The sequence below is a fragment of the Daphnia magna genome, linkage group LG3 (assembly GCF_020631705.1).
Source record: "Daphnia magna isolate NIES linkage group LG3, ASM2063170v1.1, whole genome shotgun sequence".
In the NCBI taxonomy this organism is placed as follows: Eukaryota; Metazoa; Arthropoda; class Branchiopoda; order Diplostraca; family Daphniidae; genus Daphnia; species Daphnia magna.
The window spans coordinates 6,274,004-6,295,942 of NC_059184.1; the positions used below are offsets into that span (position 1 = coordinate 6,274,004).

A 21,939-nucleotide genomic window follows, 5' to 3' on the forward strand; every position below is an offset into this window, starting at 1 on the left:
AATAGACGCATCTCCAACTCGAGTGGATGTTGTTAAAGAGACAATGGAAAGATCTCTTCGAATCTTAAAAGAGTGTAACCAGATATACATCTCCGTTTCTTACGACCTCGCAATAGCAAAACAAGCACTGTGTATCCAGTCAATGGAGAAACCAAGATTTAATAACCTCTTCATCCAGCTCGGATCTTTCCACATCTTTCTCTCGGTTTTTCAAAGCAGTAGGGAAATTCATCGCCGAGTCTGGGGCTCCATATGCACTAACAGAAAGTGGAGTACTGGCTGCGGGATCGCTCAACGGTTTCCTCCTTGGGACAAATTATAGTCGGTGTAACCGCATCCACCCACTCCTCGCGGTTTCACTAGAAATTCTTCACTTCCATGCATTTCTAAAAAAGGAAGACAATCCAGCGTTGTTAGAGAGTCTCCCACGTTTGTTGCTGTTTCTCAAAATCGGAGATAAAGATCCCTGTGGAGACGATGTATTCCATGGGTCAATTCCAATTGAGCTACTAGAAATCCACGAAAAGTATATTTAATCTTAATATTGCAACTTCTTGTTCCTCCAATGTGTTATCTTTTTTGCAGATACAAATCCTACAAGGAAATTACCTTAAATGGTGGGCACGGTGCAACTGCAAAATATTATTTGATCTACATAGAGCTCATAGGATTATATATATCATCGTTTTTCTCGATCGATAAGGACGGGAGACTACCGTCTTTATATTCACCTTCAACCTGAAATTTCGAAGCTTTTTTTGCGTTTAACCATCAAAATTACGCTAGATGGGGCGTCAGGTATATTGCACAATGAATTAGCTAGTTTCTTATTAATCCTTCTTTCTCTTTTTTACCAGGTTTCATGATAATATGTTACGAATGGAAGACACTCATCCTGGAATCACAGAACAATTTGAAAAGGGGATGATTTCGATTAGAAGAACCAACAAGTCCTTTTCACGGACACCAATTGATCTTGTAGTAGAGCAAACCATAAATGCTGCAGCGGCAAATCTTTCACGCGGTAACATGTGTGCTTTCTGTTTCTCAAAACGCCATTACTAAAAGTTATTGTTTTTTTTTTTTTTTTAATAGGGATTATTAACTTTACCAATTCGAGCTCCGCAATACAGCGTTGGTGCGTTACTCACTTTATCCGCACGCAAGTTGCGTCAAATATGCTGAATGATTTGGGATTGCACAGGAAGGAAGACATAGCCAGAGAAGCACACCCTAGCCGTATCCGAAAAGATATGAAACAACTCAAAGAACTAACGGACTCCTTAACTTCTTGCAAAAATCCCTTTTCTGATGAAAACGAACCGTTATTCAATATCAGTACTGGCAAGGCTGCCTCTAATGAAACGCAAAAATTTTTGCTTAACGTAAGGGAAATTGGCGAAAAAGCAATGAATGATTACATCGAACGTTGCCATGAAGATCCCCTTTCATTCGAACTCCCCATAAGAAGACAGAAAATATCGACTTTCGCCAACGACGGAAAAAAGATAAAACGAAGTTGTCAGGGAATCATAAAAGAAATCAAAATGGAACGTGATATGTTGGGGAAGCTGCTGATGATTTCACAAAATAACAAACTTGATATCGGACTCGTCTTACAATACCCACTCACTCCCGTCCCACTAGTATTCAGCCATCTTGATGGGACGATAAACAGTACCGACAAAGCGCTGCTCTACAAAAATCTGGAGAAAAGAGTTGACAGTGTTGGACCGGAAGATATTGATGTGTACATAGTGGACAGATTTTTCTTCTTACACCTTTTGGGTCCCAATATACCACAGATTTACGAAGATATCGCTAGGTTTATCCTGGTAAAACTTTGCAAATTAAAGGCAAAGACGATTCATCTTGTTTTCGATCGCATCCTATCCCCTTCCATCAAAGATTTGGAACGTGATGTTCGAAGTGACTGTGATCGCTCAACCAATTACGGTTCCTTTGGAAAAAAAAAAAGAGACCCGCAAATTTTTTAAAGGCCTTCAGAAATGATTCTTTCAAAATACAGCTTGTAAAGTTCCTTGCGGACGCATTCGAGGACGACTCTTACATTAATATACTTGTTGAAAAAACAGTGTATATCACTGAAGACACGAACTGCTACTCCTATAAAGTTTTAGAAGATCGCATAATGAAATCCAAAGAATTACACATGGAAAATTCCCACGAGGAAGCAGATTCAAAGGTATAGATTTTAATGCGCATACACACAATATCTTTATTCACTTAAATTTCTTGTTTGCTTTCAGATGATAACTCATCTCGCCTCCGTCAAAGGGCCTGCGCATGTGGTTATTCGATCTTGGGACACAGACGTGTTGGTCATCGCGCTAGCTAACTGCCATATGATTAGTAAAGACATTTCTATATACATGGAAGTCGGAATCGCAAGCAAGAACTCCCTCCGTTTTATTGATGTTAGTTCCCTGTACGGAAAACTTGGACCTCGATTTGCAAGATCTCTCGCTGGATTTCATTCTTTCACCGGTTGTGATCAAAATCCTGCATTCTCACGTAAAGGAAAAGTCAGGCCACTAGCGATTCTCGAAAAATCATTACTATATCAAGATGCTTTCTCATCCCTTGGTGCATCAGAAACAATTGACGAGAACACAATCTCTACAATTGGGTTGTACGTGTGCGAAATGTATGGTTTCAAGAAACATACTGGAAATGCAGATCAACTTGATGTCGATGACGCCAGGCTTCAAATTTTTTCAAAAGTCTACCAGTCTGGTTCAAGCAATCCAATGTCGAAAGTGAAAGGGTTGGATGGAAGCTCACTTCCTCCCTGCAATACAGTTCTTTTTCAGCAAATTCTCAGGGCAAATTCGATTTGCTCGGGATGGAATTTTGCTACGGATCCTAAGCCTCATATTTTCCCACCAGACAAAAACGATTGGAGGAAAGAAAAAAACAACTCCGGTGTCGAATCATATAATCTCCATTGGTTCGATGGAGAAATGGTTCAAAAAAATCTGGATGACGTTATGGATACTGATCCGCAAGAGGAAGACAGAGGAGAAGAAGAAGAAGAAGAGGAAGAAGAAGAAGAAGAAAAAGAAGGTCACGAAGAAGGAAACGATGATTCGGAATCAGCTGACAGCGATGCAGATTAGTCAAAACAATAAGTTTAAAATAAAATAATTGTTTTTACTTTTTAATAATTTACAGTTTATTGATCCAGTTTAATAATCCAGAATAAACTACCTGTTTTTATCATTTGAAAGAGTTATTTAATCAATTATTAATGAAACTGGCGAATTGTTATTAGACTGGTATACGAATTAGGCGGGTGGGATGCGGTGTTGCCATTGTTAAATAAATACGTCTGACAGGACAAATCTAGCAGTTTAACTGATTCTGTTTCCTATAAAACAACCAATAATTACGTCTGTTCTTATACCATAATTATCAGGAGGAACTGGGCTATTTTATGGTGTTTTTGGTTTATTTGCCGCTAAGTTTGACGAAAACAGTCAAATTGGCCCAATTTCAAAACGTCTGTTTGTCCCTAAAACGGCAAAAAAACGTCTGTTCGTACAACCTAAGAATCAGCGTAATTTCCCCAATCTAATGGTATAAGTTTTATCCTTGCCGCTTGGTTTGACAAAAACCGTCATTCACGCCGACTTTGACGACGCGTCACGGGTGAACGCGGCCGATGTCAGCCGACAGAGATTGGTTTTATTATTGGTGAGAACCCCATCTATTGATAAGAATTGTCAAACCTTTTGCCCTTAGGTTTGACATCACTTGACAGCTGTCTCTTAGTCTATTTGTATTTGTGTGCGGCAATACAAATTCGTTAATTTATCGTGTATTTTGTGTCGTGCTTCACAACAATTATATTAAATGAGTTTTTAATAACGATCTGGGATAACCAGATAAGCTTGTTGGCATCTTTCTCTTTATCAAAGAAGAACTCAAAGTGTTAGGCGAATATACTAGAATTTTGTTTATATCTTTCCTTTTTGTTACGGCAGAATTAAGTCGGAGACAACCACAATTGTCTTGTGGGCGTTGTCGGGCGTCATGAATAACTCTAAATTAGTTTATAAACATAATTGTTAAACAAACTATAAATATAACGAAATATATGCGAAAAATAGTTTTAAATCTAATGGCGCATGGAGAATGTCTGAAATAATGATACTTTTCCAAATAGCTGGAACTATTGGTCCAAATTTAGTTCTATCAGTGGTCTTGTGTCTACAGGAATACTGAAGTAGAGCCGAATGCATTTGAATCAAATCATTCGGCATTTCAAAAAAAGAAATGTTTACTAAAATCTTCGATTACTTGACTTCTCTTTTTCGCGGCAACGGTGCAGAAAGTGTCCCGAACGTTACTGAAAAATCATTCCCCGTCACTCGAAAACCAACCGAGTCGAACCAGAAAGGCGCATTAACCATAGATAAAAGGGGCCTTAAATGTAGTGGCTTTGACTGGGATTATCCAAAGACTGTCTGGCTAACAGTTCTATCAATCCCCATGACTGAGGAAACTAACATTCCCATGACTGAGATGGGCAGTGACGAACCAAAAAATTCACAGCTTGTCCCAGATCCGGAAGAAGTCTTAGACGACTGTGGTTCGGGAATAGAAAGATTCACTAGGATGATCAATTTTACATTGGGCGTGCTTGTCTTCTTTCTCCAGGTATAAATTTAAACACATAAAATGTTTTTACTGTTTAAGGTTTCTAATTTCTTGCATTACTTATAATACTATAATTGTTGTCGGAAATTCCGACGGACGAAGCTCACAGCCATCGTCCGGGTGCCAACCCTTTGGCCGAAGAAGGCTAGACTCAGACGAGTCACCCTCGGTGGAGTGCCGCGCTACCGAGGGTAAGGAAGGCCATTAGCGGAAGCAAGTGACTTAAGACGGCCTACGGCTCGCAAGAGCCGTAGTATGGAGGCTGGAGCTCGTGACTGTGACATTGGAACTAGCTGAGGTCTTTTCCATATATATGGAGACACCTGTTGAGGGTGAAAGGAACGACGTGAGGATTGAACTCATTGAGGCGGAGCCTGCAGAGTTCATTCCGCCAGAATATAGGTTAAGTTCCCGCAGGGTTATCGAGAAGTTTACTGATCGATAACCGGCAATCATCAGCAGCGGTACCCTCTATTCCAGGATCAGACGACCGGACAAATTAGACAACGGTGTAGTTTTCTGTGTATATAAAGGGCCGTCGTGCCATGTTAATACACTCACTTTTCTCACCGAACTGCCCGTGTCAAGTCAAGTCATTTCCTGTAACCCGTTCTATTTCAGAAAAGGTCAGAAGTCCGCCTGCCGCCGCCTCCTCCAGCTTGCCAGCCGCCTCCTTCGACGTGCCAGCCCGCGACCGAGCCGCCATCAGGAGACTCCTTTCCACCGCTTAAGAGTAATACTCTGCGGCCGTTTACCCTGTTAAGCCCGATAAGGCATAACAGGATTGACCGTGCTCTAGCCCGACAAAGGCGAACAGCCGTCGTTTGACTTACTAGCGCAAGCCCGATAACGGCGAACGCAGTAGTCGTTGAATAAAGTGCTACGGCACCAAACAAAAGTTTACCCGAAAGAAAGGCACACAGTCTGGCAGGCTCACCCCCGTAAGACCCGACTGACCTTCTGCGCCAGCAGTAATCTGGCCTTGCGGGATAATCAATCCTGAAAGTTGTGTGCCTTACTTATTTCAACAATGAATGTGGATATAGACCCTACTGGCTTCTTAGTTGGCATCTACCTCGTTATGCTCGGAGCACTGGCGATATTCGAAAAGTAATTTTCGTATTTATTTTCGATTGCGTATTTGTGTTCGCCAATACAAATTCGTTTATTTGACACTTGGTCGCAAAAAACCCGAGAGCCTACCGACCGTAGCTCTTACTCTTACGACTCTTCAGCGGCAACTGGCGCGAAAAATGAGTGAGGGCGCAATTTATAGGGATACAATGGGGGGCGTGGCTTAATCGGAATAATTTCGGCGCTGAGTGCATGCCCGCGCATTCTAGCGGTCGAAATAACAATTACATACAGTTTATTAATGACATATTATAACATAATGAAGCAATGCCAGACTGAGAGGCAATCCACATTTACCCTTGGTCAATTCCTCAGCTTAACTCTCTGTTACATATGTAATACCATAGCCCACTGGATGTAATAGTTCAAGCCTGAAGTCTAGAACTGTAAAAGTGACTCACTCCTCCGGCGATGGGAGGAGCTTATTCTCGAATGGACACTAGCACCACCACCAAAGATTCTTGGAACTTCATTGAACAATCGTTAACAAAACAAAAAACAAACAAAACAGTTAGTTGTCGTTTTAGCGTTTTGATGTTAGAGTTCTTTTTTTTTTGTTGAAAGTGTTGAAATTGAAGACAAAAGTTACGGGTTTGGAATATTTTTCATTGCAAGTCTTCTCCTGTTTAATTGAATAACAAGGATATAAGTAAACAAAAATTATTAAGCATCAATTTTATCTTGTGTTAATTATTTATTATTATTATTTGTATTAATTGCTAAACGTCAAATTACGAAAAGGCCCTGTATTATCAAGAATAAAAAATTCTCAATCCAAAAAGACTAATTATGATTCTTATTAGTAGTAGAGTTATCTTATTAGTTATATCATATATTTCAGGTAAAGCATAGCTGAGTGGTTAACGGGTCTAACAAGTGCATTAAATGAGAATTGGTATTAGGTTCATACCCTATCTGATTCTTGCCTTTTTTTTTCAGTGTTAGCACCATTTTATACAATATTTACATTAAATAAACGAAAATTTCAAAAAATAATTACATTGCATTTGTATTCATACAACAAAGAAAAAATTTGAAAATAAACGTAAAACACAATTGTTATATATTTAGCGAAGTATTTGTAAAAACGGCATGTTTATATTTTGAAAAATGTTGTTCTTCGACACCAGTAGAACGCGCTAAAGTCCATTCCAAGTTGGAAAAAAGGATGTAGGGAGTGCGTCAAAACGATTGAACGGGCAAGATAGGGAAGCTCCAGGCTTTAACTATTACATCCAGTGGGCTATGTTACTAGTAGCTGGCTGGCATGGTAGTAGGGCTCGGCCCCGGTTCTCAAAAACCCGGGTTATCCGCGGATCGTCGCCAAGAATAGTTGCCGATGGGTGATCCGGGTAGCCTATTTGCCAAAATGGGTAGGCTGGGCGGATTTGATGGGCAAACCGGGTATACCCACCGCCATCTTGGAAAATGGTGGCTTGCAAAGCGCCAAGTTAAATTAAAAGGGACATTAGCAAAAAAAAGTTTTTGTGACGGAAACCCAAAGCGCGTGACTTGGTTTCAGGGAAATACCAGGGTAATCAGGTAGGAAATCGGGGCTAACCGGGTTTTGAAACCGGGTAATGGAAACGGTTTTCGAAATTGTGTTACCCACATGAAAACCAGGTAGGTAGTGGCACAAAGTCTCAAGAACCGTTACCCACCGGATCCAATTTTTTTGCCGAGAAGACCTACCCATTGGACACATTCTTATGTTTTGTTCACATTCTAATCGGGGACACCGCTAACCATCACTGATATAAATGAATCGGGGAAGTTCAGTGCGGGGATTTTTGTTTTCAGTGCGAATGGTCAGTGTTCTGTCAAATAAAACCTTCGAATAAAATTTCGAATAGAATAACGCAAAAATTCGAATATTTATTCGTTATTCGTCGAATAATAATTTTCCTTATTCGTATTCGTTATTCTTATTCGATGTAACTCCAAACTGTATAATTTCGAATACAATTTCGAATATCGAACGCCGTTTCTGCCACTTTTTTTTTATAACGTTGCCCAATTTTTTTTATAATGAAACATTTTTTTTTATAATGAAACACTTTTTTTTATAACGTTGCCAAAATTTTTTTATAATGGAACAATTTTTTTTTTATAATGAAACACTTTTTTTATAACGTTGCCAAAGTTTTTTTATAATGAGACACTTTTTTTTTATAATGAAAAAAATTTTTTTTAACGTTTTATGGGGGTACCACTGAAGAGTCCCTCTGGTGGCCAGATTTTGTCTTCAGCTGATGATTTGTCATTGGAAAGTGACAACAGCTTTCTTGAACTGTCCATTGTGTATCAAGAAATCCATTCGGACATGGTTGTCATGCAAGAGCAACTACGTGTTGTTCGTCAAGAATGGGACGAGTATTTGCAACAAAGAAACAATCTCATTGATCAGCAAAATCAATCAATGCAGGATTGTGTAATTGAAAAACTAAACCTGCAACGTCTGCTGAACAACAAGCTAGGCCATCAAAAAGTGGTTATAGAAGAAATCATGTTGACGTGCCCAGCAGCAGTGAAGAAAGTGAGTCAGAAGAACTACAACCAAAAAAAGCAAAATTTAACCTACCTTTGAAATTTGTACCATCCAAATTTTCTACGCCTTTCCATTCTCCAAAGGCAGAACTACAATTTAGAATGAAGAAAAACAAAGGTAATTATCAGTTTTTTTGTTTAATATTGTTTGGTTATCCTTATAACTAAAACTAAACAATGTGTCTACTTCCAATTTTTAGCATTGTTGTCTAATGGAAAATTGTATACCATCACACTTTGTGGTGTCCCTGATCTGTTGAAGACACCGGAGCCTCAAGAACTTGGAGCTTTGGCACTTATAGGACTGGGTCAGAAGAAGGATATCAGCATTCCTGATGGTAACGGTGAATGTATATACAAATTTTTAGCAAGGTAGCTATTTTTGGTTTTTATCAATACTTCAATAGGAAATAATTTTTTTCTCGTATCCTTTAGACTGTTCAAGCCTCTTTTAACGTATTTTAGTATCGAAAATGCGTATTTATCAGTATGCAGTCCTAAACCAGGCAGTGGTGGCGGCCTCAAGCAAAAACTGTTTATTTTTGATCCCCTTTCTGGACCAAATTCTGAAGAATTCAAGGTAGAAATATTTTACAAATATGGATTTTATCAGGTACCGGCGAAATTCCCTAATTTGGAAATATTTGTAGGCGGTTTGAAAGAAAATATTTTTGGTACCATTTAACGCCAACTTCGATTACGTTCCCCCAAAGCCGCCGACCGTTAAATGTAATGTTTGCGAAGAATTGCTTGACCCAATGGTTATGGCCTTGCATAAAGCAAGTTGCGGTACGGGTGCAAATGGCAGTGATTTCTACTTCTACGAAGAAGAGGAGTAGTTTGTTCTAATATCCCAAAGGGCACAATTATGGATGTAAATCAAAAACTCCTTTCCAAGGGTTTTCCAATGCACCCGTAAATATTGTTTTGTTTCCGTTCGCCAAATCGAAAGAAAATTCAGACCATCACAAGTCCATGTGTGAGTTTTTAATCTTACAAATCCAGATGTGTGATGTAACGTGATATAACGTGATATAACGTGATATAACGTGTGTGTTTGTTCATTCATGTTTAATTTATTTAAAAAAGAAAATTTCAAAGCCTTACCTGACAGTGTGTACCAATAAGCTGATCCAGCCGGGCTGCTTCGTCGTTGGAAAGAAGACGGGAAGGATAATTCCTTTGAGATCTGAATCGCATTGCCATTCTGAAATGAACTTGTTGAATTTCGTGCTTTCTTCTTCAATTTATGTAGTAATTACATGAACTATTAATGTGTTGCTAGTTTCCAAGTCGGCCACAAATGGCTGTTTACGCCCTTGTTGTAATATCTGGCTCAATTTTATATTGAAATGCAATCGAGTCATTATCAAGAAAGATAAGCGTTGACATATACGTGATACGTCATCTTCCAGCTACTTGTGTCATTTTGTTTACATGAACCTTTGGCAAGCAACAAAATAAACGGAATGTGATATCAACAATACATGCCCTGTATTATCTTTACGACATTTTCTTCGTTGATCTCACACAACAACAATTTCAAATCCACTGCTCTTACGAGATTTATCAGTTAGGGGAATTTTGAATTAAAAGCTTTGCGTCTTCATGAAAAAAAAAAGATGACGAAACTAGCGCTTTGCACACAAGTGAGAAACTGAGTCAAGTAGGATAAAAACCATTGAGATTCGTTTCGCTTCGATTGATATTGTGCGGGCAACAAAACACAACACGAATTCTCGTACTATTACGTATAACATGTCTTTCGCCCACTTCTTTTTCTGCACGTTAGACGCCTGAGGATCTGCGTGCATTCTTTTCACTAGAGTTTTCAGGTTCTTGGCTTAAACCTTACGAGGGACAGGGTATTCCCCGCCTGTAATGTTTCTTATACACGCTGCGCATCCTAACAGACTTGCTGCAAGTTCCAGCCAAAAGCAATACGAACGCAGCTGCAATTTCAGCTCCCTATTCTGGAAAAAAGGCGATCATCATGTTATGGCTGGCAACAGCTAGAATTAAACAGCCTTTCAGTTGCATCGAGTTCGACCCCATCGATGCTCCAGCGCAGGCGGTTCTTGTGCTATTCCATCTTCGTGAATACTTTAGTTGAAAACAATTCGCTGAAGCAAAAACAAAGTTACGACATGTTTCTAGTTATTTTTGGCTTAGCAGTGACAGTCGCTTTCTTCTTTTACTTAAAATGGGAAACGTCGTTATACGTGAGGACCATCGATCTTATCTCCGGTCCCCCAAAAGTGCCATTTTTTGGTAACGCGTTATCTATTACCCTCGACACATACGGTAAGAACAGAATTGATCTGTTCTCTGTATCAGCTGTTTACAAATTCTAATGGTATAATGTGATTTTTAAAAGTACTCTAACAGCTATTGTTTTCAACACCTTCGTAGTACGACGTGAAAATCGTAGAAAACTTTTTTTAAAAAGTGGATTAGAGACAAACGCCTTTTTTTCCTTTTTTCTATCCGCGTCTGTCACAAACAATCCGGCTATTCCGTTTGCTCCAACCAGTTCAAAGCGGCCGCGTCCTCATTTTGTAACCTCTCATCTTCTAACTTGTATCAGGGCCTTTAGCTTCGATGTCAAATTCCAGTTAGGGTAGACTAACCGGTTTATCAGTTTCCTGTAGGCACATAAAGTCTAGTGTCACGTCAATCACACCCACACGAAACAGTCGCTACACAACTTGATCAAATGGACGGGGCAAAAACTAAATATTTAGGGCTCGTACGCAAAGCATCTAGAAAGTAAAACAGACTTGCTGTTGCATCAGGCGTGACCTCCTTGTTTGATAAGCGGTTACCAGTGACGCAATGAATGATGGATCGGTTTGATAACAGGCTCTGTTATGTAGTGTTAGCTCTTTCAGCTAGTATATTTTGCCACGAACGTATATCTCAAATTGCGCAGTTTTCACACAATCGCAATTAGCAAATTACTGGATAATTAGCCGGTTGTTGCGCATGGGGATTGTCTTTTTTTTGCGCGAAGCAGTTGGAACAAACTTGTCTGATAACATGACCTCTATCGTCTATCCAACTGTTTTGAAACTTTAGTTTTGACATTCCCTTAAAGCCAACAAGAGACATTCCAGCTGCTTTGTGCAACAAACAAAAGCCACATCGCCATCTACTCGTCAGTAACAACAATTTAAAAAAACGATCGTGAATTCAAGCTTATAGTTTTGCAACACAATCCCAAAAAACGCAGATTTTATCGAGTCTAATTTTTTCCACTTAAACATAGGTTCTCTTCAAAAAAATTCGGTTGAATGGCCGAAAAAGTACGACCACTTTTATCGCGGTTGGTTCGGTTTCAAAGGTTACATTGACATTTCATGTCCGATGTTGGTAGAGGTACGCATTCAAACACCACTTATCAAACGCACTAATTAGAAAAATACCCCTTTCTTTTTTGCTCAAGGAAATTTTATCAAGTCAGAGATTCATTGACAAAGGCAGCGATTATGACATGCTGATACCGTGGCTTGGTGAAGGACTTCTTACCGCATCAGGTGAAAATACTTCCCCATTCTAAACCTTAAAACGAAAGCTCATCTCGTCTTCTCTAAAAAGATTAGGTTCTTAAAATCTTTTGGTTAAAGTGTATGGCATCAGCTGTGGTCCAGGTATGTTTTGCCGATCCACCCAGCAGAGCCCAATGGAACTTACGGCATTGTGGTGTACTGTGCTTCATTAAGGATAATACAAAGCGGTCCTATTATTTGAGGGTTTATTGCCTGGATAGACAATCTGTTATTTCGGAACAAGAGTTGTACAGCTATTTTGAACCCTTCAATTTCCCTCAGCAGCCAAACAAAAACGAATGAATCGGCGAGCACGCAAGTAATTTGTCCTTGCTATTTCAAGACGATTTGATGTGCTGTCACTAGGCACACTGTAACGCCTATAAATCCTTTCCCTCTGTGCATCACTCAATTCCGGAATGTCAATCTCTGGAACATGAACTTGGTTTTCCCTTAGAACGTCTTCCACGACAAAACCAATGGGCATTTCAATGTCCTGAACGAAGTAAAAAGTTAATTGCACCTATGTGCAAAGCTTGAAATCTAATATAAAAAATACCTGTTTGAGTTCCGTAAATTCTCTTCCTTGCTGCTGTAATTTAAAGAGACTTTGGAGAAATTGCTTATTGGGGGAAGTCCCTTTTGCTGTTCGCATTGAATGGCAATTCCAAGCCACCATCATCTCATTTAAAATGACCTGCAGCAGAGGAATAAAGACGACTTGGAGACAATAAATGTCTGTTTCATCGCCTACGTCCAACAAACCAGAGCTCTGAAGTTCACTGGATCAGTGATCAAATATTATATAGCTGTAGAAATGTAAATTATGACGTCATATTACTGAAAGAGTAACTTAACAGGATGAGTGGCATCCTTTTTCACATCAACCAACATCCTTTCGATACGAGTGTTTCTGGTAGATTTCCCCGTCAAAAACTTCTTCTTCTTCTTCCACACGGAACCCATGACCTTAAAGTATGGAGTCAAATGTAAATGTCAACTCCAAAACAAACAAATTAACACTTACTTTTCTACGAGAATCTTCCATTTCTAATAACAATGAGACTCGGTTTGGCAGCTACAAGGTAAGTGACCAAACAGCATGAGATCCAAAGGTTACTTGTTCGATACCTTAAAGAAACAAGATTAGCTGACATAATTTAAACAACTAGCAAGAATATTCTAGCCCACTCACCTTCACAACAACCTGAGGCTAAAACGAAAAAACAAAACAAAAAACCTTATAACTCCCTTCCACACCAACACTACAGCGGTCAAAAACAAACAAAAACCTTATAACTCCCTTCCACACCAACACTACAGCGGTCGATTATAATAGCAGAGTCATAGAGGGGGTGGTTCGTTCAATTAAGACAAAATATGGCCACCAGAGGGACTCTTCAGTACCCCCATAAAACAAAAAAAAAAAAATTTCATTATAAAAAAAAAAAAGTCTCATTATAAAAAATTTTTGGCAACATTATAAAAAAAAGTGTTTCATTATAAAAAAAAAATGTTTCATTATAAAAAAAATTGGGCAACGTTATAAAAAAAAAGTGGCAGAAACGGCGTTCCATATTCGAAATTGTATTCGAAATTATACAGTTTGGAGTTACATCGAATAAGAATAACGAATACGAATAAGGAAAATTATTATTCGACGAATAACGAATAAATATTCGAATTTTTGCGTTATTCTATTCGAAACTTTATTCGAAGGTTTTATTTGACAGAACACTGACCATTCGCACTGAAAACAAAATTCCCCGCACTGAACTTCCCCGACTCATTTATATCAGTGATGGTTAGCGGTGTCCCCGATTAGAATGTGAACAAAACATAAGAATGTGTCCAATGGGTATGTCTTCTGTGCAAAAAAATTGGATCCGGTGGGTAACGGTTCTTGAGACTTTGTGCCACTACCTACCTGGTTTTCATGTGGGTAACACAAATTCGAAAACCGTTTCCATTACCCGGTTTCAAAACCCGGTTAGCCCCGATTTCCTACCTGATTACCCTGGTATTTCCCTGAAACCAAGTCACGCGCTTTAAATTTCCGTCACAAAAACTTTTTTTTTGCTAATGTCCCTTTTAATTTAACTTGGCGCTTTGCAAGCCACCATTTTCCAAGATGGCGGTTGGTATACCCGGTTTGCCCATCAAATCCGCCCAGCCTACCCATTTTGGCAAATAGGCTACCCGGATCACCCATCGGCAACTATTCTTGGCGACGATCCGCGGGTAACCCGGGTTTTTTAGAACCGGGGCTGAGCCCTACTACCATGCCAGCCAGCCACTCGTAACATAGCCCACTGGATGTAATAGTTAAAGCCTGGAGCTTCCCTATCTTGCCCGTTCAATCGTTTTGACGCACTCCCTACCTCCTTTTTTCCAACTTGGAATGGACTTTAGCGCGTTCTACTGGTGTCGAAGAACAACATTTTTCAAAATATAAACATGCCGTTTTTACAAATACTTCGCTAAATATATAACAATTGTGTTTTACGTTTATTTTCAAATTTTTTCTTTGTTGTATGAATACAAATGCAATGTAATTATTTTTTGAAATTTTCGTTTATTTAATGTAAATATTGTATAAAATGGTGCTAACACTGAAAAAAAAGGCAAGAATCAGATAGGGTCTGAACCTAATACCAATTCTCATTTCATGCACTTGTTAGACGCATTAACCACTCAGCTATGCTATACCTGAAATATATGATATAACTAATAAGATAACTCTACTACTAATAAGAATCATAATTAGTCTTTTTGGATTGAAAATTTTTTATTCTTGATAATACAGGGCCTTTTCGTAATTTGAAGTTTAGCAATTAATATAAATAATAATAATAAATAATTAACACAAGATAAAATTGATGCTTAATAATTTTTGTTTACTTATATCCTTGTTATTCAATTAAACAGGAGAAGACTTGCAATGAAAAATATTCCAAACCCGTAACTTTTGTCTTCAATTTCAACACTTTCAAAAAAAAAAAAAGAACTCTAACATCAAAACGCTAAAACGACAACTAACTGTTTTGTTTGTTTTTTGTTTTGTTAACGATTGTTCAATGAAGTTCCAAGAATCTTTGGTGGTGGTGCTAGTGTCCATTCGAGAATAAGCTCCTCCCATCACCGGAGGGGTGAGTCACTTTTACAGTTCTAGACTTCAGGCTTGAACTATTACATCCAGTGGGCTATGGTATTACATATGTAACAGAGAGTTAAGCTGAGGAATTGAGCAAGGGTAAATGTGAATTGCCTCTCAGTCTGGCATTGCTTCATTATGTTATAATATGTCATTTATAAACTGTATGTAATTGTTATTTCGACCGCTAGAATGCGCGGGCATGCACTCAGCGTCGAAATTTTTCCGATTAAGCCACGCCCCCCATTGTATCCCTATAAATTGCGCCCTCACTCATTTTTCGCGCCAGTTGCCGCTGAAAAGTCGTAAGAGTAAGAGCTACGGTCGGTCGGCTCTCGGGTTTTTTGCTACCAAGTGTCAAATAAACGAATTTGTATTGCCGCACACAAATACGCAATCGAAAATTAATACGAAAATTACTTTTCGAATATCGCCAGTGCTGCGACCATAACGAGGTAGATGCCAACTAAGAAGCCAGTAGGGTCTATATCCACATTCATTGTTGAAATAAGTAAGGCCCACAACTATAGTATTATAAATAGGGGAGACCGGGGCTGCTTTAACTTTGGGGTTGAATGGATTTTGCATGTTTTGCAAAAACCAGTTGTTAAAAAAATTTTTTTATTTGTACAGCCTTGTTTCAAATTCCAAATAACTTGAGGGGATGAATTTTCGTAAGTTAAAACGCTTTTATTGTTAAGTTAGAACTAAATTTAAAAACAGGTATCTAAAATTGTTAAATTTTTTTTTATTATTTTTAAGATAGTTTTTCTGTGTAATTAAGAGAAAAAATTAAAAATAGTAACACTTGTAGAAAATGTTATTCTACATTTTTCTATACTAATTGTAATTATACTGAGTGTCCTATTCTTATAGAAATTTGTAATTTTTTGTCAAAGAAATTTTTGAGTTAATTGGACCAGACACTTGTGGGGTTGATTGGCAGCGTTTTCTGTGTTGAATGGGAGGAGTTGTGGGCGGAGCTAAGTTGACGTTTTGTTTGTGGAAAGCAGAGCAGACATTCAGTGTGGCAAAATTTTCCAAATATTTATCATTCATAAATAATAATACTGTGTTACTATTTGTCTTAAATTTATGTATAATAATCTTTTCATGTCTTGGTGAATGTCTACTTAAAAAGAAAAGGCATGAAAGAAGGATTTCAGGTGAACATATAGTGTATTACTTGGTTGACTAATCTTGATTAGTTCTCTCGAGATCATACTTAGATGAAAAAACAACTGTAGCTGAATAAATACAATAAGACGGTTATGAAAACCAGTTCCTTTTGGCTGCACGTTCGTATCTGGTTCTGTTTACTACAGAAAGGGCAGAAGAATTTTTAATCGATAAGTCATCATCACATTTATCTCCCTTCTCACAATTTTTCTTTCGTGTAACTTTAACACAATCATTTTCTTTGTTTTCATCATCTATGCATATATCTTGGTTGCCCTTACTTTTCACTTTCCTTGGTTTATTTGTCGTAGGTATTGCAAGTCCCTTTTTCTTAGCTTGAATGCGATTATGGTGATCTTCTATAATTTGTTTCTCTGGAGTTGATGTTAGAATTCTAGTTGAACCTACATTACACGCTTTCTTTTTCCTCATCCCAGTTTGTTTTACCATTGGAAATGGTTGAATTTGTTCTGGAGTTATATGGTCTAGGCTTGAGTTATCACTTGTCACTGATGAATTGTCTGTAGCAACAGAGTCGGGTAGTTCAGCAGAAGGAACTAATGTAAAAATTGTTGACAAGAAAGACACTATTTGAAATAGTTTGTAAATGAATATTACCTGCCAAGTCTGTTACCAATGAAGGTGCAAATCTTGATTGATCAATTGCATATCGGTTGAATGGATAAATTCCAGTGGATTTGAAACCGGCTATAATGTTTGATGGAGACATTTTTTGCTGGAAAGCGGGACGAGCCAATTCTGCAACTTCCTTGATGCTGATTCGTTGGCCAGGATGACGTTTTAACCAAGAGTGGTGAAAGGCAGAAAGTGACTTTTTGAACGGCCCAAAGACGGTGACATCTAAGATCGCGAATAAAGTCAAACAGCGAGCAATATCAATACTCCTGACCCTAAAAATCTAGGGGGAAAAAACCCATTTTATTAAGAAGACGCAATCGAAAATAAATACGAAAATTACTTTTCGAATATCGCCAGTGCTGCGAGCATAACGAGGTAGATGCCAACTAAGAAGCCAGTAGGGTCTATATCCACATTCATTGTTGAAATAAGTAAGGCCCACAACTTTCAGGATTGATTATCCCGCAAGGCCAGATTACTGCTGGCGCAGAAGGTCAGTCGGGTGTTACGGGGGTGAGCCTGCCAGACTGTGTGCCTTTCTTTCGGGTAAACTTTTGTTTGGTGCCGTAGCACTTTATTCAACGACTACTGCGTTCGCCGTTATCGGGCTTGCGCTAGTAAGTCAAACGACGGCTGTTCGCCTTTGTCGGGCTAGAGCACGGTCAATCCTGTTATGCCTTATCAAGCTTAACAGGGTAAACGGCCGCAGAGTATTACTCTTAAGCGGTGGAAAGGAGTCTCCGGATGGCGGCCCGGTCGCGGACTGGCACGTCGAAGGAGGTGGCTGGCAAGCTGGAGGAGGCGGCGGCAGGCGGACTTCTGACCTTTTGTGAAATAGAACGGGTTACAGGAAATGACTTGACTTGACACGGGCAGTTCGGTGAGAAAAGTGAGTGTATTAACATGGCACGACGGCCCCTTATATACACAGAAAACTACACCGTTGTCTAAATTGTCCGGTAGCCCGATCCTGGAATAGAGGGCACCGCTGCTGATGATTGCCGGTTATCGATCAGTTAACTTCTCGATAACCCTGCGGGAACTTAACCTATATTCTGACGGAATGAACTCTGCAGACTCCGCCTCAATGAGTTCAATCCTCACGTCGTTCCTTTCACCCTCAACAGGTGTCTCCATATATATGGAAAAGACCTCAGCTAGTTCCAATGTCACAGTCACGAGCTCCAGCCTCCATACTACGGCTCTTGCGAGCCGTAGGCCGTCTTAAGTCACTTGCTTCCGGTTACGGACTTCCTTACCCTCGGTAGCGCGGCACTCCACCGAGGGTGACTCGTCTGAGTCTAGCCTTCTTCGGCCAAAGGGTTGGCACCCGGACGATGGCTGTGAGCTTCGTCCGTCGGAATTTCCGACAACAACTATAGTATTATAAGTAATGCAAGAAATTAGAAACCACAAACAGTAAAAACATTTTATATGTTTAAATTTATACCTGGAGAAAGAAGAAAAGCACGCCCAATTAAAATTGATCATCCTAGTGAATCTTTCTATTCCCGAACCACAGTCGTCTAAGACTTCTTCCGGATCTGGGACAAGCTAAGAATTTTTTGGTTTGTCACTGCCCATCTCAGTCATGGGAATGTTAGTTTCCTCAGTCATGGGGATTGATAGAACTGTTAGCCAGACAGTCTTTGGATAATCCCAGTAAAAGCCACTACATTTAAGGCCCCTTTTATCTATGGTTAATGCGTCTTTCTGGTTCGACTCGGTTGGTTTTCGAGCGACGGGGAATGATTTTTCAGTAACGTTCGGGACACTTTCTGCACCGTTGCCGCGAAAAAGAGAAGTCAAGTAATCGAAGATTTTAGTAAACATTTCTTTTTTTTGAAATGCCGAATGATTTGATTCAAATGCATTCGGCTCTACTTCAGTATTCCTGTAGACACAAGACCACTGATAGAACTAAATTTGGACCAATAGTTCCAGCTATTTGGAAAAGTATCATTATTTCAGACATTCTCCATGCGCCATGAGATTTTAAACTATTTTTCGCATATATTTCGTTATATTTATAGTTTGTTAAACAATTATGTTTATAAACTAATTTAGAGTTATTCATGACGCCCGACAACGCCCACAAGACAATTGTGGTTGTCTCCGACTTAATTCTGCCGTAACAAAAAGGAAAGATATAAACACAATTCTAGTATATTCGCCTAACACTTTGAGTTCTTCTTTGATAAAGAGAAAGATGCCAACAAGCTTATCTGGTTATCCCAGATCGTTATTAAAAACTCATTTAATATAATTGTTGTGAAGCACGACACAAAATACACGATAAATTAACGAATTTGTATTGCCGCACACAAATACAAATAGAGTAAGAGACAGCTGTCAAGTGATGTCAAACCTAAGGGCAAAAGGTTTGACAATTCTTATCGATAGATGGGGTTCTCACCAATAATAAAACCAATCTCTGTCGGCTGACATCGGCCGCGTTCACCCGTGACGCGTCGTCAAAGTCGGCGTGAATGACGGTTTTTGTGAAACCAAGCGGCAAGGATAAAACTTATATCATTAGATTGGGGAAATTACGCTGATTCTTAGGTTGTACGAACAGACGTTTTTTTTTTGCCGTTTTAGGGACAAACAGACGTTTTGAAATTGGGCCAATTTGACTGTTTTCGTCAAACTTAGCGGCAAATAAACCAAAAACACCATAAAATAGCCCAGTTCCTCCTGATAATTATGGTATAAGAACAGACGTAATTATTAAACTGCTAGATTTGTCCGGTCAGACGTATTTATTTAACAATGGCAACACCGCATCCCACCCGCCTAATTCGTATACCAGTCTAATAGCAATTCGCCAGTTTCATTAATAATTGATTAAATAACTCTTTCAAATGATAAAAACAGGTAGTTTATTCTGGATTATTAAACTGGATCAATAAACTGTAAATTATTACCAAGTAAAAACAATAATTTTATTTTAAACTTATTGTTTTGACTAATCTGCATCGCTGTCAGCTGATTCCGAATCATCGTTTCCTTCTTCGTGACCTTCTTTTTCTTCTTCTTCTTCTTCCTCTTCTTCTTCTTCTTCTCCTTTGTCTTCCTCTTGCGGATCAGTATCCATAACGTCATCCAGATTTTTTGGAACCATTTCTCCATCGAACCAATGTAGATTATATGATTCGACACCGGAGTTGTTTTTTTCTTTCCTCCAACCGTTTTTGTCTGGTGGGAAAATATGAGGCTTAGGATCCGTAGCAAAATTCCATCCCGAGCAAATCGAATTTGCCCTGAGAATTTGCTGAAAAAGAACTGTATTGCAGGGAGGAAGCGAGCTTCCATCCAACCCTTTCACTTTCGACATTGGATTGCTTGAACCAGACTGGTAGACTTTTGAAAAAATGTGAAGCCTGGCGTCATCGACATCAAGTTGATCTACACTTCCAGTATGTTTCTTGAAACCATACATTTCGCACACGTACAACCCAATTGTAGAGATTGTGTTCTCGTCAATTGTTTCTGATGCACCAAGGGATGAGAAAGCATCTTGATATAGTAATGATTTTTCGAGAATCGCTAGTGGCCTGACTTTTCCTTTACGTGAGAATGCAGGATTTTGATCACAACCGGTGAAAGAATGAAATCCAGCGAGAGATCTTGCAAATCGAGGTCCAAGTTTTCCGTACAGGGAACTAACATCAATAAAACGGAGGGAGTTCTTGCTTGCGATTCCGACTTCCATGTATATAGAAATGTATTTACTAATCATATGGCAGTTAGCTAGCGCGATGACCAACACGTCTGTGTCCCAAGATCGGATAACCACATGCGCAGGCCCTTTGACGGAGGCGAGATGAGTTATCATCTGAAAGCAAAAAAGAAATTTAGGTGAATAAAGATATTGTGTGTATGCGCATTAAAATCTATACCTTTGAATCTGCTTCCTCGTGGGAATTTTCCATGTGTAATTCTTTGGATTTCATTATGCGATCTTCTAAAACTTTATAGGAGTAGCAGTTCGTGTCTTCAGTGATATACACTGTTTTTTCAACAAGTATATTAATGTAAGAGTCGTCCTCGAATGCGTCCGCAAGGAACTTTACAAGCTGTATTTTGAAAGAATCATTTCTTAAGGCCTTTAAAAAATTTGCGGGTCTCTTTTGTTTTTTTTCCAGAGGAACCGTAATTGGTTGAGTGATCACAGTCACTTCGAACATCACGTTCCAAATCTTTGATGGAAGGGGATAGGATGCGATCGAAAACAAGATGAATCGTCTTTGCCTTTAATTTGCAAAGTTTTACCAGGATAAACCTAGCGATATCTTCGTAAATCTGTGGTATGTTGGGACCCAAAAGGTGTAAGAAGAAAAATCCGTCCACTATGTACACATCAATAACTTCCGGTCCAACACTGTCAACTCTTTTCTCCAGATTTTTGTAGAGCACCGCTTTGTCGGTACTGTTTATCGTCCCATCAAGATGGCTGAATACTAGTGGGACGGGAGTGAGTGGGTATTGTAAGACGAGTCCGATATCAAGTTTGTGATTGAGTTAAATCATCAGCAGCTTCCCCAACATATCACGTTCCATTTTGATTTCTTTTATGATTCCCTGACAACTTCGTTTTATCTTTTTTCCGTCGTTGGCGAAAGTCGATATTTTCTGTCTTCTTATGGGGAGTTCGAATGAAAGGGGATCTTCATGGCAACGTTCGATGTAATCATTCATTGCTTTTTCGCCAATTTCCCTTACGTTAAGCAAAAATTTTTGCGTTTCATTAGAGGCAGCCTTGCCAGTACTGATATTGAATAACGGTTCGTTTTCATCAGAAAAGGGATTTTTGCAAGAAGTTAAGAAGTCCGTTAGTTCTTTGAGTTGTTTCATATCTTTTCGGATACGGCTAGGGTGTGCTTCTCTGGCTATGTCTTCCTTCCTGTGCAATCCCAAATCATTCAGCATATTTGACGCAACTTGCGTGCGGATAAAGTGAGTAACGCACCAACGCTGTATTGCGGAGCTCGAATTAGTAAAGTTAATAATCCCTATTAAAAAAAAAAAAAAACAATAACTTTTAGTAATGGC

General features: G+C 39.1%; 2 protein-coding genes across 2 annotated transcripts; one reads left to right on the plus strand and one right to left on the minus strand.

Annotated features, from left to right (window-relative positions):
• The first annotated feature begins 8,345 nt into the window (after nucleotides 1-8,345).
• Nucleotides 8,346-9,845, plus strand: LOC116935404. The gene is made up of 4 exons (XM_032942718.2): nucleotides 8,346-8,482; nucleotides 8,565-8,736; nucleotides 8,800-8,944; nucleotides 9,015-9,845. The coding sequence occupies exons 1-4, from the start codon at nucleotides 8,467-8,469 to the stop codon at nucleotides 9,021-9,023; spliced, it is 342 nt and encodes a 113-aa protein (XP_032798609.2). The 5' UTR covers nucleotides 8,346-8,466; the 3' UTR covers nucleotides 9,024-9,845.
• A 2,256-nt stretch (nucleotides 9,846-12,101) lies between these two features.
• Nucleotides 12,102-13,271, minus strand: LOC123466375. Its single transcript, XM_045170596.1, has 5 exons — nucleotides 13,108-13,271; nucleotides 12,940-13,043; nucleotides 12,754-12,881; nucleotides 12,472-12,694; nucleotides 12,102-12,408 (listed from the first exon to the last, which is right to left on the minus strand). The coding sequence occupies exons 2-5, from the start codon at nucleotides 12,958-12,960 to the stop codon at nucleotides 12,181-12,183; spliced, it is 600 nt and encodes a 199-aa protein (XP_045026531.1). The 5' UTR covers nucleotides 12,961-13,043; nucleotides 13,108-13,271; the 3' UTR covers nucleotides 12,102-12,180.
• Between the last annotated feature and the right edge of the window lie 8,668 nt (nucleotides 13,272-21,939).